We start from the raw sequence: 17,026 nt of genomic DNA, 5'->3' as shown, positions 1-17,026 counted from the left end.
AAAGACCCCCGAGGCCTGACCACTGCTGCTGAAGATGACTGTAGGCCTACCTCATACAAGCAACCAAAGCTTGATTTTAATGGTTCAGGAGGAAAATCTGTAACCCAGAGAGAGCTTAACAAGCTTGTAGTTTGGTATGGAGGCTAGTGGTGTTGGTGAATAGGCTTACCTAGTGTAACGTTGACATTGTTTACATTGAGCGCAACGTTTTGGGGTGTAATGCAAAAGTAATATAACGAGTAGTGTAACTAAATACTTTCCCCAGGATGGAAAGTAATTTGTTACTGTTAAAATAAGTAATAGGTAATATATTACCTTTTTTGTTGTTGTAACAACCCCAACACTGGTCACTTCTCCATTAAAATGTCACCACTCCAAGACTCTAACAGTCATCGATCACATTAATTCAAATATATTTCACCTACCAACAACCGTCTGGTCTGTCTCTCCATCTGTACAACAAAACATCTACGTATATGTGATATATCTCCAGGCAGCAGGTCACAGAATTTGATTTGGTTGATAGACAGAGTTTCCGGGGGGGGCAGCTGCAAGCCACTAATCCTGAGTTCTTTTCGAGGGAACTGTGGGATAGCTGGGCTCTGTTTTGGAGATGTGGCTGTTTAAAGAGTAATAGGAAAAGCCTGAACAGGGTAATACCTAGGCTTAGTGGTGTTAGATTTGGAGACAGGGGGAAAGCAGTAGTCGCAGCTCTGAGACATGCTCACAATGTATCAGATGGCATCAATGGTACTGAGGAATACTTGAAACTCACTCTTTGAATTTGTGGCACTGTAAATTGTCAGTAAATGAATTGTAACTCTGAGTTAAATCAAAAGATTTACTGATAATTTACAGTGTCATAAATTCAAAGAGTGAGCTTCAAGAAGAGTTGAAGAAGCCGTGTACAGTAATTGGAGAAAATTCAGTATATTAATAGCATGATTGTAACACTGGATTTTCTCCTGAACAATCCTGTCTTTTCACAAGGGGAAGGGTATGAGGTTATTCGATAAGCACACAGTGTTGTACATTATTCATGTTGTATGTCGAATGTGTTAAAGAATAAATGAATGTAGGTATTATGCCCTGAGAATACACAATGTCAAATCGGGGCTATTCCACCATAACAGAGTGATGCTGAGACTCTGATTTTTCACTTTAAAATGATTGCTAAGTTAAACTAACCATACAGCTTTATGCACAAAGATGACTTTCAACAATGTCTACTGACATTTTTACAAAAATAAATCTATTAAACTTGAAAAACAGTGCAGATGCAAAGTTTGTTAACAGAATGACGGCACCAATAGCACAAACCGTAATTCTGTTACCAAACTTTGCATCTGCACTGTTCATTAATTAAATGTGTTTTTATGTGCATAGATTTGTATTGTTTGTTAACTTTGCAATCATTTGTTTTTGTTTGGCATACATTTTAAAGTAAAAAATATATAATAGTGTGGAATTGCCCATGACTATGCTGAAGGTTACAACATTGGAGCTGTTATCACAGTTGTAGCTTGTCCTGTGTGTCTTCCAAAGCACTATATATCTCCTCTGCTGTTAAAACCAGTGCTGATGGTGTTAGTCTTTACAGACGTGTAGTGGATCATTTCAATTACCTCTCTCATAAAGAGGAACAGACCCAGAAAATTAAACCATCCGCTTTTAAAAAAAACTAACTTGACATCCTCCCCTCCCCACCATGCCGGGTTTCCTCAGTAGACCTGCAAACTTACACTAATGAAATGCCAGAAATTAATGAGTGAAACCCGGCATCTCCACACAGCGACCAGCACACATGTGGAGACCACTGCACCGTGCCCCTTCGCCATTACGGCTGGTGATTAGCAGCTGGTGTTCCAGCTTCCTGTAGTGGGACTCGGATAGATGAAGATAAAACAGAGCAAAACTAAGAGGCATGTTTCCGGGCACTCATCCCTTATGGCTGTACTGGGAATTGGCAACTGGGGCCAGGGTCGGTTAAGCGACTTGAGTCTAAACTAATCCTGACTGAAGGAGCTGCTCTGCTGTGGCCGGAGCTCTGCATGGATGGGAACAGCCGCAATGAACAGTGAGAAAGACAGCTGCAAGGATCAGGTCTGCCCCAATTGTAAAAGTCCTGTTGAGTGGCATGGATAAAACCCTGGCATAACCACTGGCCTGTAAACCTTCTGAAAACAATTGCTTGCAAGTCTTTTGAGCCTTTTGGTTTGCTTCCCTTGTTTGCTTTGCTTGCACAGGATTTTGAAAGTCACAGGCGAGTAGAGAATTCCCTTTTTGGAATTGGATGGATGGGCGGGTAAAGGGATGCAATGGTTGGCTTGAATGACCTGATGTAGTGTGGCTGCACCAAATTACACTTAGTGCAGAATAGTTTTCCACTTAGTCAGAATCGATTCTCCTGGCCAGGCCTCTCTCCTGAATTGCCACAGAGCTACGGCGCTGAGGATCCGTGAAGGTGACAGGTCACACCTTGGGAGGCCTGTCTCAGGGTGATAAAGAGAGCTACAGGCTACTGAGGTAGCTACTGAGAGCGGAGCTAATGAATACTACTCACTAGCTGTGGTGTAGTTGTGCTTCAGTATTCATCTTCATTCAGTCTAGTTTGCCAAATACTCAGCTACTGTCTTGACCCAAAAATTCTCGAAGACATATCATTGAAAATCATTCTGATTCCACACGTTCCCTACAGCAAGGTCTTTGTACAATTCCCTGTAAAAGTCTGCACAGCAATGTAGAGCCATCCTGCACACAGAGCAGAGTCATCCTTTCATCACATATTCTAAATGTATTTATTTTTGTCTTTTACAGCCCATGATGGTTGCTGCGGTAATCTAGAGTGGACGGTGTCTCAACATGTTGAGATGCTGAGAGGAGGAAGGTACAGCGCCTGAGGGTGTCCCATCTCTGTCTCTAATGAGGGAAGAGAAAGGGCCGCAAGGTCTCTCTGCTTCACAGACAGCACAACAGACAGCTAGTTAACCCTCCTCTTACAGCTACCTACAGGCTCCCCCGTCTTCTCCTCTAAGCTCCTCTCACCTTCCTCCCCTCTCATCTCTGAAGGCATCCTCCCTTCTGCTTAGAAGGCAGAGGTAGACATGTGTATAGGCTGTTTGTGCCGTAGCAGACTGTACACCTGAGTGGAGGTAGGCGAAGCGCCCCTTTCCTTCTCTGAGAACATATGCTTGTCTCAGCAACACAACATAACCCACAATCATGACTGCCCATGTACATTGTGACAGTTACAGTGCTGATAAAGTAGCCTACACAAGACCAAGAGAAAAGCTGATATGCACGAAGCCAGAAACGCATCTACAAGACATGATCACAAAGCTAGAACCCTAACTAAAGCCAGCTTCATCATCAAATCAAGTTTATTTTATATAGCCCTTCGTACATCAGCTAATATCTTGAAGTGCTGTACAGAAACCCAGCCTAAAACCCCAAACAGCAAGCAATGCAGGTGTAGAAGCACGGTGGCTAGGAAAAACTCCCTAGAAAGGCCAAAACCTAGGAAGAAACCTAGAGAGGAACCAGGCTATGAGGGGTGGCCAGTCCTCTTCTGGCTGTGCCGGGTGGAGATTATAACAGAACATGGCCAAGATGTTCAAATGTTCATAAATGACCAGCATGGTCAAATAATAATCAGGAGTAAATGTCAGTTGGCTTTTCATAGCCGATCATTAAGAGTATCTCTACCTCTCCTGCGGTCTCTAGAGAGTTGAAAACAGCAGGTCTGGGACAGGTAGCACGTCATGACTGGGTTATCAAACGCATTCGCTACAGAGTCAAAACCAGCCCTGTGCTAATTAGCCTGGGCGCTAGCACACTTTTCTCCTGCTTATGTTGCAGTAAAAGACCCAACTGATGAGAACATCACCGAGCATGAGCAGACAGGGCCAACCATGGAGGGAGGGAGCTTTCAAACCCCAACTGGATCCCTAGGCGGACATTACGTAATCTGGAAGTAAAATATTCATGCAGCACAATAGGGACGGGATCCTGCCTACTGCTCGGGAGTGCTGAGTTAACAGTTTACCGAGCCTCAGCCACTTTAAGACTGGGAGAGGGAAGTAGGGAAGAAAGAAAGAAGCATTCTGACAACAACAGCACGCATGCAGTGTGTTATGGCCACTACCCTTAGGCTCATAAAGGACATGGCAAAGAACAGCAATAAGAAGGGTTGTAACCCACATTGATATGTAAGTGTTGAGCTTGCCTTGCGTGTTCAAACCAAGCAAAATATGGATGAGTCAGATCCCCTAACCCATGTACGGGAAATAGTTGACTCACCAAGAGTTTCCTGGGTATAGCTTACAGTATGTGAGGCTGGGACAGCCCTATCCTCAGCTAGTCTGCAAAGGCTGAGAAGCTCACTTACTTTCTAGTTTTAAAATAAATCAAGTGCATTTTGAAGTGCAAAAACCTGCAAGTGTCCATGTGGAACTAGAAACAGTCAGTAAAGGCTCTCTGACCTATATCGAATTGTAAAGGAAGTGTACAGACTATATCTTTATTCAGAGCTCACCTAGTGACCTGCACTAAGCTGTGTATTACTTGGCCATCAGCCCTTCATCATTGCACTGAATTAGAAACCAGTGCCATCTTCTCCAAACATCTTTCTGTAGACTGCCTCCCACTTTGATCAACCCTCTCACCACCATCCTCCAATCATCTGAAGAACACACACTCATTCCTGGATGAAAGGGGAAAAAACATAGGTTGTGCAGATGAAAGATATCAGGTCAAGCTCTTGAAATCATTAGAAACAGGAGAAGTATCTATCTGTGGAGCGGCAATACCACCTAATTCACTAAAGAAGAGGAGTCCTTATATGGAGCTAATTATAGTGACGTGATCCAGCGCCAGGCAGGCTGAGGCAGGCCAGCATGATGTGAGCATGGCACTGGTTATCAGAGGCGTCATGCCCATATGGGGGGCACAAGGGCACATGCCCCCTCAGATTTGTCCTGTTTCAAACATTTTCAGATGTTAAATTAATTACTCAACTTAACCACATTTTATCATAATTATTTATAAAAAAGATCTGTCAGCTGTATTTTGCGGAGGGGGCACACTGACTTTACCAGGCAAAAGAGTACCTCCCCTATTCTTCCTAGTCAGTGGTTCCTTCCAAGGTGCACCACAGAGCAAAAATATGCTAGGCAGGACCCTAGATATTCTAGTGAGTGCAGACAGTATCGTCAGTGGAGGAGGAGAGAGTGTTGAGTGACACACACAGCGTTTGATTTGGTTTGATCTTCCAGTGATGGGCAGAACTCGCAGGACGTATGTTTGTAAATGGATTTGATCAAGCTATGTAGCCTATTGATTCCTCCTTGATGAATAAATAAAATAAAAATGTTTAGTTGTTTTTCTGTAATACTAGCCACTAGCAATTTCATGAAGTTGACTTTAGCTAGCCATCTAGATACGTTCCCAATCTCCCAACCTCCCAACTAGCTACCAAGCCATTTCATGCTATCAATCAAGTTAGAATAGTTTGTCTAACTATCTTAGCTGGCAAGGTTGCTAGACTTTCGAAAAGCAAGCAATTTCTAAATGTACTGAAAGAGACTCACATTCCTTTCAATCTTTTACCGAGAGTTTAGTAGAGATACATAGAAGCATATTTAGGGTTATGATACGATATACCAGTGTGGTAACTAAACTCCCAAGGCATAAAAGTTCTTAAATAATCAAAGTGCATCATTCATTAAAAGGACAATTGAACAGATATTGAAGTACGCTTAGCTAACCTAGACATATATTTCTTTTTTACATAGAACGAGGCATAAGGATTGCATAGAATTAGTCTCTAGATTGCTGGAAAAATCTGTTTGAAAACTACAAAATTCTCCAACATCTGGAGGGGGGGGGATCGGCCCCACTCTGTACCACCCACTATTTATCCACACTTACTTTGATCCCCCTTTAAATATAATGCTGGTTATTATATCTTTACAACAGACACAGAGGACTGCTACTGCCAGCTACTGCAGTAGAGTATCTCCTGATGGTCCATCTTGACTTTAAAGTGATACTTTGGGATTTGAGCAATTTGGCCCTTTATTTACTTCCCCAGAGTCAGATGAACTTGTGGATACCATTTTGACGTGTCTGCGTGCAGTTTGAAGGAAGCATTAGCATTAGCACTTGGACTGGAAGTACAGTATATGGTAACAGTAGCATGCTTTTGTTCTTTGAACATCATTATAATTTAGCGACATTATGACACAGCCAGCATATTTGCCCATTGGTCTGCCTGGCATCTTCATTCCCATGACAGCTTTGTGTCGGCATTATGAAAGGGGCCTGTTGTGTTGTGTTTTGATTTAACTCTGGCACATGCTGATCTTTAATAAGTGTTGAACAAACTCAAATGGTCACATGATTGACTTGGTTTATTTAATTAAAGGCAAAGCACCACTAAGGACTCTTACCAAATTAATGTCATTATGGAGAGAGGCAGAGTACTAATGAGGAGCCTCCAAAATATGTCTGGTTTCAATGGGACTCTGTAGGACTTACAAACCACAAAGACCACATCCAACTGAGGTGAACACAGACACAGATTTCCAACATTCAGAAGACCAGACATTTTGGTTTGAGAAGCAAACATTTTTAGGAATATGAGTTTTGATTGGTTTAATGAAGGGTGTAAACCTATTTGCCCATACAAGAGGGACATTGTGCATTTTTACAGATACCGATAATTCGTGAAATGTGAGATATTGAATACGCCCCAAGCTACACTATGTAATATCACCTAAGAGAGAAGACATGGGGTAAAAAGACTAATATAGCAAGCGGTGATTGTTTTTGCACATTTTATCACATCAACATGTCCATATTGTTGGAAAATGGGACAATAGATATAACCTTTCTCCTTTCATGAAAACACTTGCAAACCCTTTTTACCAGAAAAAGCAACCTAACCTTTTATTGACATCCATCACAAATAATTATACATGCTTCAGCCAATTGCATCACAGATCTCAGTCACAGTGCTTTCATAGTAGAGTATGTAATCTCAGAGCAAGTGTGCTGCCAGCCTACAAACGCCTGTTGGGAGACACTACTTTCATAGCCACCACCATCATTCACATCCATTAACCAGTAAGTGTAAACTGAAAGGCACTTACCCTGAAGAGCCGCAGGATATTGGCAACCATGATTGACACAGAGCTGGCGGAGGCCCCGATGACACCCACCACCCTTTCAGGCTTGGTGATGATGGGCGGCCCGCCGCTCAGGCACTTGATGTCCGTCCCGTCCTTCTCGATGAGCGCCTGGACAAAGGTGAGCGACTGCTCCAGGGCGTGGGTGTCCCGGGAACAGGTATCCAGGATCCTGGCACCCAGAGTGATGCTGGGCAGCAGCTCATGGTCGTTGTTGATGCGGTCCAGTGCGAACAGCATGGCCTCTAGTCTGTGGATCCCCTTCTCCTTCTTCAGCTCCCCACAGGCTTTACCGTCGCTGCCTCTGGCGTGTACCGGGAAGAGGCCACCAAGAGAGATATCCCCATCTATGCGGATGGAGTTGAGGTGTTTGTGGCCAGGTGTCTTTGGCTTGGCCCCCAGGACTACTAGGATACAGCAGGCCAGGAGCAGGACTTGACAGGGCCCAGCCAGACCACCTCTGTGGCAGCCAGTCTGCCCCCTCTTCATACAGCTACCCAGAAGATTCATGACAGAAGGCTAAGCTAAACCTGCATCCAACTAAATTGAGTCCCTTTGAAAAATGAAGGGGAAAAAAACCACAAACAAATGTCCTGTAGGTCAGCCGCAATATCCTTCAGAGAACAGAACTCTCTTCAGAAGTCACTTCTCATGTCTCTCAGCTCTGACACCATCTCAGTAATACTAATTAGCTCTCTCTCTCTCGCTCTCTCTCTCTCTCTCTCTCTCTCTCTCTCTCTCTCTCTCTCTCTCTCTCTCTCTCTCTCTCTCTCTCTCTCTCTCTCTCTCTCTCTCTCTCTCTCTCTCTCTCTCTCTCTCTCTCTCTCTCTCTCTCTCTCTCTCTCTCTCTCTCTCTCTCTCTCTCTCTGCTGGTGCTGCTGCAGTCTACAGCTGCGACACCTCTCCCCCCCCTCTCTCTCTCTCTCTCTCTCTCTCTCTCTCTCTCTCTCTCTCTCTCTCTCTCTCTCTCTCTCTCTCTCTCTCTCTCTCTCTCTCTATCCACTTCCTTGTGGGGTATTCTCTCTCCTGGCTGTTGGGGAATATAGACAGTGTGGAGTTACTAAACAGTTTGGGGTGAGTCGGGAGTGGGTCCGTGGAGAGACATCTTGGGGAGAACAAAGGTGGGATATAAGCCTCCTCTTTTCTGCTCCTCCAGAGCCAGTCAGGGGTGTTTATCTTCTCTCTCTCACCCCCCTGGAGCAGGCAGAAAGTCTAGAGTCAGCCCAAGCAAGCCTGCAGGTACTCAGACATGGCCTCCCACCTCGAGCTCAGAAAGACAGCAGACTCCTGAAAGATTAAAGGAGAAAGGAATGAGATTCTGAGAAAAAGACAGGAGTAAGAGAGAGCTCTGTTTAAAAAACGGATGAGATGAAATGGGATTTCATTGGGTCTAATCAACAATAGATTTTTCCCAGCGTGCACGGCTTTGAAAGGATATGCTGCATATTACTTTCCCACATGGTCCTTATAACAATTACTGAGGCTCTCAATTGTTGTTAACTCCCACGCACTGCTTTCAGTTCAATGAAACATGAAATAAATTTTTCACAAACTTTCTTCTATGATAAAAGGCAGATAAGAAGCAGAGTCTACTTCTTCGTTGCTTTTACATTTCATAAACATATCTGAGGATATGCAACAGCACTGGAGGGCCACGGTTTCTATCAGATAGTGGATAGAAATATTCAAGCAGAAAAATACCCAAGCCTACTGCATTAGTAGAAACGCCTGTTGGGATATTTCCATTTTACACCTTCACTTCACTTGCTTTTAGAGCACTGTTATGAAGGCCATGGGCATAACTGATTCAGAGCCTAGCTGGCACGAGTGCATAGGCTGCTTCGTAAACACGTCCCAATCTCTTCATGTGGAGAGCAGACCCACTGGGCAAAAACGGGTTGAATCAACGTCATTTCAACCAAAAAAATTATGTGATGACGTTGAATCGTTGATTGGATTTGCAAAAAGTCATCAACTTAAGGGCATTTAGTCTACCTAAATCCAATTGCATGGTGAAATTTTTTGTTGATTTCACATTGAATTCACGTTATGTTGACAAGTCAACCAAATGTTAATCAAAACTAGACGTTTAACTGACATCTGTGCCCAGTGGGAAGTCTCTCCATGGTGTTTTACCAAAGGGTTATAAAATATCCTGCTTCAAATTGAGAATGCAGGATGTTCATAATCTAAGGAGGGATGTTCCCTGACTGATGAAGACATCTGCTTGCACCCCACATTCCCCTCGCTCAGTTCTCCTCTCCAAACCCATCATCTCAGCTGTATGACTTCTGTTTCTATTTGGACACTATTTGGACACTCTCTCTTTCCACCCTCCATCCCTCTCTTCCTCTCTTTCATTGACTTTCCCAGGCATAGCCAATCAGTCCAACAGCAACTGCCTAACAGGCTTCCCACATACTGCTCTAAGCCATGGCTGGCATGTCCTGTGATGGAGGATAGGAAGGGCACCTGGCAGGAAACAGGTCAACATAACAGGAGATACATGCTGCTCCTTAACCCCAACAATGGGTAGTAGGGTTCCTCTGTTGTGGCTTTGATGTCCCCGATTATAGATACAGGACAGTACTAGAGAGTCTGAGGAAGAGAGTGGTCTAAGGGAATAGATGCTTTCTCCAGAGCCGTATCAGCCAACAGGTTTTCTAGTATATAGTATTTGGGGCTTGAGGTTGGATAAAGATGTGCAGATATGGCTGATTGAAATATAACTGCCTTAGCTTGCTGCCATGCCTCGTGAATTAAAGACTGCACTGCAGGCACATGCAGCTTCTGTTATTTTCGCCATCAAATAGTAAGGACATCCCGCTCCAGTAACTGTACAGTAAGTAGACACAGAGAGAGGCCTAGCTGCTTTACGCTGGCTTCTCCTGTCCTGCTGGGATCCAAAAGGAGATATTTATATCGACACGCTCAGATCAGCCTCCTAAAACACAGCATCCATAATGGATGACGGCTCAGCTGAAGCACAACATCTAGTTCTGGAGAGAGGGATGAGAGGGGAACTAAGGACTGAGAGATGGAGTGCGATGGAGAGAGGGATGAGAGGGGAACTAAGGACTGAGAGATGGAGCGTGATGGAGAGAGGGATGAGAGGGGAACTAAGGACTGGGGGGGATACAACGTACAAGGCTTTTGTTAAGGAAAGACGGGGAGAGATGAAGAGAGATTGAGAGAGATGGAGCGAGATGGAGAGAGATGAAGCAAGTGAAACAGATGCAGCACAGGGTCCATGGAGGATAATAAGGCTGGCTAAGGGGGACACTCACTTACTCACTTCCTTCTACATTTTACATTTACATTTTTGTAATTTAGCAGTTGCTCTTATCCTGAGTGACTTAGTTACAGATTACTTACATTCATCTTTAGCTAGGTAAGACAATGACATTATCATAGTCGTAATAAGTACATTTTTCTCAATAAAGAAGTTATCAGTAAAGTCAGCAGGCTACAAGAAGGAAAAGACGAGAGCAAGTTGTATTTATTTGTCTCACGCCCAGGAAGCTCAGATTCAAAATCAGCTCTGCAAGCGTTATAATGTCAATATGCTTAGATGTGATGACATTCATAAAATGTTTAAGTTATGTTGCACAATACATTCCCTTAATGTTGTAAGAATTTTAAAAGTCTGTTTTTATGATATTGATAGCATATTTGTTGTAGGTTTAACATAATATTCCACTGATGTTCACGCAATGTATATTTTTCCTCAGAACATTTGAAGAACGCTTAGAAAATGTTCTATTTAAGTTTTGCCTAATATTACCACAACATTCTCAGCATGCAAATGTTTATCTCTTTAAAGCAGATTGGAATACATCCCCATTCTGTTTCTCTCCAGATTTAATGGCAATTTGCATTTGAGGACTGTTATTGTAGGTTAAATGGAGACACATGGTATGTTAATTTCATTCATATGACATTTGAACTGCATTTAATCATACAAACACATAAATATTTTTTACACTTCCTACAGTATGTTGACAATCTGCACATGTCGGGTTTGAACTCACATCATTAACCCTCCTCTAGTGGATTGCTGTGGTGTTGTGGGGTGTTTTCAGTCAAATATAGTTAATCAGGATACAGAACACAATTTCTGAGTTATTGAAATATTCCCATTCTCTTCATATGCTGTGTACTTGTAACACTGTGTTTTATGATTTTCCTTCTTCATCACGTATTGAAAGTTTTATGAAACACATTCTGTCAACATTCTTGGAACATCAAATAAATGTTTTGTGCACCCTGATACAAACATTATCTGAACGTCAGCGCAACTGGAGAGTTTTTGTGTTTCGGGAACATAAAACATCAAATAATAAATGTTTTTGATGTTATCATCCTAATTTTAGATACAAATCTAACTAGAACTTAATGGGAATCTTAGTTAATGTTCTGGGAATGTTACCGGTCTGCTGTGTACCATGTGTATCCCGTACATACAATTAATAACACTTAAAATTGAAACTTCAAACTATTAATTTCCCCTTGCAAGTTATGTATTTATTATGTCGCTTTCCTAAAACCCTAACGTTAATTTACAGCCCAGTTTCATGTTTAAGTTCCATGGTTTCAGTTCGCTTATGCCAGTTTATATTGTTGAAAACATTTGTTTCTATCTTTATTTAATGTAATGTATCTGCTGTTTGGTCCTCTGAGTGGTTGCGGTGTTAAGGGGATCATGAAGAGGTTGTTTTCATTTCATTGAATCTCATTTCATATTGCTGTTATTTTGTTTGTGTTGCTGCGTCTTCTCCAGCCGGTCACGTGCTCCACTCAGCTGTGAGTCCTAGAGCAAAAGGTTGCCTGTATTTGTGGTCACAGGGGCGCCACTCCACTCACTCTGTGTGTAAGTGCTGCTCTTCAGCTTTTGCCAGTGTTGGAATTGTTCATAGGGAGGCTGGTCAGAGCCTGGTAGACTACACCTGTGCCAAGATAGTTATATTGGCAGTAATATCTGGTTAGGCCTACTACTTAGGCCCACTGTAGTCATGTAGTTCTATTGATTTGTTTGTTTAGTCTTTTTTTCTACATCCTTAATGTTCTCCCACATAATAAATAACACTACACCTGATTTTACACATTTTACTTTGCCTCCTGTTGCATCTTACCCTTAAGGCTGTGAGTCCTGTTACCACTGAACAAATCTGTACCCAGAAAGTAATGATCCTCCTTAGTAAACTGTACTTTGTTGCCTCAGCTACGAACAGAATTACAACATTATCTGGGTGGCCTGAAAATAGAATATATTTGTCTTTCTCTCTACCCAGGGTAATCAGCTCTTTGGATAATTCTCTATGAAATCATAATCTACGAATGATCATTTAAGAAGCTGCAGGCCAGTTATCTGCAGGCCAGTTATTATTTCCAAATCTCCTTCCCCCCACGTTAAGATTACAAAGCTAAGTAACAAGGAAGGTAAATATAGCGTAGTGGCCAAACAATGCAGACAAATAAATAGCTTCAGCGCAGGACAATCCTCCTGTAAAATGACAAGAAACCAGATCAGAATAACAAGCCCTGGAACTATGGCACAAGGCGGGGAAAAGTCCCCCATCTCCCATTCGCAGGAAATAAATCAGATTGAATACTGCTGATTCTTCCTGAGTTTCCTCTTACTCTCTCTTTCCCTCTCCATATCTATCCCTTTCCCTCTTCCTCAGTCTCTCACCCCCCCCCCCCCCCCCCCCCCTTCTCTTTCTCTCCCTCTCTCTCTTAGCCAATGTGGACACAACAGTCGTGCGCCTGGGCCGTGCCCTTCGTTGTCAGCGTCGGAGACTACACGCAAGTTGGCATCTCCACCAGATGTCCTAGTCACAGGACCCAGATAGGGAGAGGAGATCAACATCAGCTGTCTTTCTGTCCAAGACGACTAGGAAGTATAGAGGGAAATTGCTGACTCTACACAGCAACTCAGTGGGAATTGAACTGTTTGTGCCATTATGGGCCGTCTTAATCCCTGGCTGGTGTATACAAACAGATACAAACAGAATGCATTAGCTGCAAACAAATGGCCCGTGGACCAATATGTCTGTCTGGATGGAATAGGGAGCCAGAGCAGGGGACACAACACTGTTAAATTTCAGATCCCTTCGCTGATGCCAGGTAATGCCATGCACTGTGCTAATAGAGCCGTCAGAGTGTGGTTGGGCAGCCATGCGTGTGACAGTGATATCCTTATCTGACAGGAGACTGCTGTTTGGCCGTTATGCTTCGCCAGCACTCATACTTAGGCCCCAAATGGGCAATAGGATCACAGTGGGGAGCAAAGATTAAATATTGTGTCTGGGGAGAGCACAAATAGGCTTTTCTGTCTCGTTGTACACAGTACTGGTGTATAATGCTCCTCAGTGTCAATATAGGATAAGCAAGTGTTTTATTGCCTTGAAGACAAACATATCTGCCTTGTTTTATCAGGAAGGTCTCATACAACCCTTTTGTTGGCATACAAACAAATATACACCCACATACATCCACCAACACACATACAACAACCTGTATCCATCGCTATCCAAACTCAGAAATGTTAGATGGGGTGAAGATCTCATCCCTACCAGACATGGAGGAATCTCAAAAAAGTATGTCAGATACTTTAAAGGTTATAGAACTAAGCCAGTGAGATCAACCACCGCTGGTGTTGCATTGGATGCTGGCTATGACTGACTGTCACTTGAGTGGGAGAAAGACAGAAAGTATTTCCTCACTGTCAGAGACTGCTAGCAGTGACATATCCTGAACTAGTACAGACATGTAAAAGCAATCTTAAATCAGCATGTGGTCACTTGTATAAGACAGGTGCGGAAAACGCTGTATCTTTACTTGCATAAAGGATGCTTTTTAAACACCAGCATTAACAGATGTACATATTGAGGAAAGCAATTCTAATTTTGAGAGAGAGAGAAAGAGAAAGTGAGAGAGCGCGACGGAGAGAATGAAATTAAAAGAGAGAAATATAAAAAGAAAAAGAAATAGAAAGTGAGAGATGGTGTTGTCTTTAATGATAGTTCTCAATAAAAGTCAATCCCTGCAGATTGTAAATTGTATATCTCATCCTTCCCCGGGGACACTGAATAAAGTCAGATTGCAGCAGATGTAGCCAGATTTGTGTTACCTAACAGTTAATCTATTATTAATGAATCTGTAACATGCCAGAGGGTCAATCTGGGACACAACACAGGATCTTTTTCAGGAATATGACCGGCAAGGAAAATAAATTACACACAGTATACTACAATGATGTATAATAATCTTGGCAAGTATCACATCAATTTATTGTGAATATGTTCCTTGCACAATGAGTCAGAACAGAGGTAGTGAAAAAGAAGGGAGGGGAGGTGAGAGAGAGAGATGGAAAGCCCCATGGAGTGTGCACCATGTTCATTACATGCATTGTAACTCCGTATTATGCTATCTGCATTCATCCCACCACTATAATAGACATCAGACACTCACCTCAAAGCTAATTCCCTTCCCGGGTCTGCTGCCCTATTCATAGACTCCCTCCATCCTCTATAAGCTGACTCACACAAGGATGAAGGATATTGGGAAAAATAATGTATTCACTAATTAACAGTTCATGAAAAATGCAATTTTCATTAACAAACAAAGTCTGCCCTGCTTCCTCGGGCTATAGATAGAGGATGATACGATGTGTGATTAGTCTGGTGATTCTCAGTGTGGGGGGACCCAGTATGAGCCTAAACAACAACTATTTTCCACATCAAACATGATTACAACACTATGTCACACCGACAATTAGACCAGGAATGTCTAACTATAAACGGCATATTGAGTTGATAACGGCTAACAAAATTCTTCACAGAAGTGTCTTTCTAGTTGACGCTGTCCTTGGTGCTAGTGTTGGTGGTATAAGCAATGATAGTACAGTATAAAGACAGGCAAAAACTACTTCTCCAATTGAAATCACTGATCTCGCTTGTAGGCGATGTCATGGCAATGTTGGCTAGCTAAGCTCATGCACAGAAACAGATCATCGGGTCTAACGGTCCTCTCGCGCCGAACTGCGCAATGTGCAGGTCATCAAATTAAAGGCACTCCTTCGATATACACTGAGTGGACAAAATATTAGGAACATCTATTCTTTCCTTTCCATAAACGGATCAGGTGAATCCAGATGAAAGCTATGATCCCTTATTGATGTCACTTATTAAATCCACTTCAATCAGTGTAGATGAAGGAGAGGAAAAAGAAGGATAAAGAAGGATTTTTAATCCTTGAAACAATTGAGACATGGATTGTGTGTGTGCCATTCAGACGGTGAATAGGCAAGACAAAATATTTAAGTGCCTTTGAACAGGGTATGGTAGTACGTGCCAGGCATACTGGTTTGAATGAATCAAGAACTGCAACACTGCTGGGTTTTTCACACTAAACAGTTTTCTGTGTGTATCAAGAATGTTCTACCATCCAAAGGACATCCAGCCAACTTGACACAACAGTGGGAAGCATTGGAGTCAACATGGGCCAGCATCCCTGTGGAACGCTTTTGACACCTTGTAGAGTCCATGCCCTGACGAATTGAGGCTGTTCTGAGGGCAAAAGGGGGTGCAACTCAATATTAGGAAGGTGTTCATAATGTTTTGTACACTCAGTGTAAAGTTGTTTTTGACAAAAAAATTCAAGCGTATCAGTTTGTCACTTTCACGAGGTTGGAGTAATAAAATGTTCAACTACTTAACACATTGGCTCAAATCAAGGTTGAGCCTTTAGATGTTGAGAAAATTAACAACTAAGGAAGAATTTTTCACATCTCTCAATGACTTTAATTCCAGTTTGTCTACAAATTATTAATTGATATGTTGGATTCACAACTCCATCTCAACCAAAAATCTAAGTTAAAGAACAGGACTGAATCAAATCAAACTTGAAATGCACTTTAAATACATTTTGATTTGATTTAGTACTATTCTTTCACTTTGGTTTTTGGTTGAGATGATTTTTGGTTGAGATGGAGACGTGAATCCAACATATCAATTATTAATTTGTAGACAACTGGAGCCAGACTAATTCAGTGGAACCATCCAATAAGAAGATACAGCACCTTCAAATGTTGATATATTGTCGTGTTGACAACCAAACAATATCACTAAATATCATTACATTTGTAATCAACCAGCTTGAAACCTTAGGCCTATTGTATTGTCTTGAATTCTTGGTTGAATTGAAACAATAGCTGTTGATGATTTAGAAAAATGCTATAGGACTAAATAGCATCATTGATGGTGTATACGTGATAAAGTATGGTCACATTTCATTTGCTCTGTTAAACCTACCCTTTGGAAAGACTTCGATAGTAACAGTGAATCTATCTAGTTTTTAAGTGGAGATCTCTCAACAATCATTCTCATGGTAGCATATTGGTAATAGTCAGTGACAGCAGCGCTGGCCTTGGTTAAACCCTGGATGGGAGATCAAAGGGTAGATGTAGATAGATCAATTCAGTACGAGGTGCTGCCCAGCCTATTGTTGTTTTTTGTCTGGTAGTGGATATAACGTTGAAGATCTGATGTTGTTTTAAAGGTACAAATTCAACATATTTTAAGGTTTGTCTATGTTGACATTTGGTTACCATGATGACAATCTCGTAGTTGAAATTGCACACTCAAAACAACTGTTCACTGTACGTTGATGACTTTTTTCAAATCCAATGTATTTTCCACGTAGATTCCACAATGAAATACGTTGACTAATTAAGTTGAAACAACATTGATTCAACCATTTTGTGCCCAGTGGGAAACCAGTGAAGCAACTAGCAAGACGAGCTAGTAGCAGAAGTTCCATGCATGTCCCAATTTGCT

The 17,026-nt window shown here is 42.2% G+C and overlaps 1 protein-coding gene across 1 annotated transcript in view; it reads right to left on the bottom strand.

Moving 5' to 3' along the window:
- Positions 1-7,955, bottom strand: part of LOC139557446 (metabotropic glutamate receptor 4-like) — a 233,193-nt gene extending 225,238 nt beyond the window's left edge. Inside the window, exon 1 of the mRNA XM_071372260.1 lies at positions 7,152-7,955. Within this exon, the coding sequence (XP_071228361.1) occupies positions 7,152-7,697 (546 nt within the window). The 5' untranslated portion in view covers positions 7,698-7,955. The remainder of the gene's footprint in view (positions 1-7,151) is intronic.
- Positions 7,956-17,026: the final 9,071 nt, after the last annotated feature.

This window comes from Salvelinus alpinus, chromosome 28 (genome assembly GCF_045679555.1).
Source record: "Salvelinus alpinus chromosome 28, SLU_Salpinus.1, whole genome shotgun sequence".
In the NCBI taxonomy this organism is placed as follows: domain Eukaryota; kingdom Metazoa; phylum Chordata; class Actinopteri; order Salmoniformes; family Salmonidae; genus Salvelinus; species Salvelinus alpinus.
This window is presented reverse-complemented; position numbering and strand designations above follow the sequence as displayed.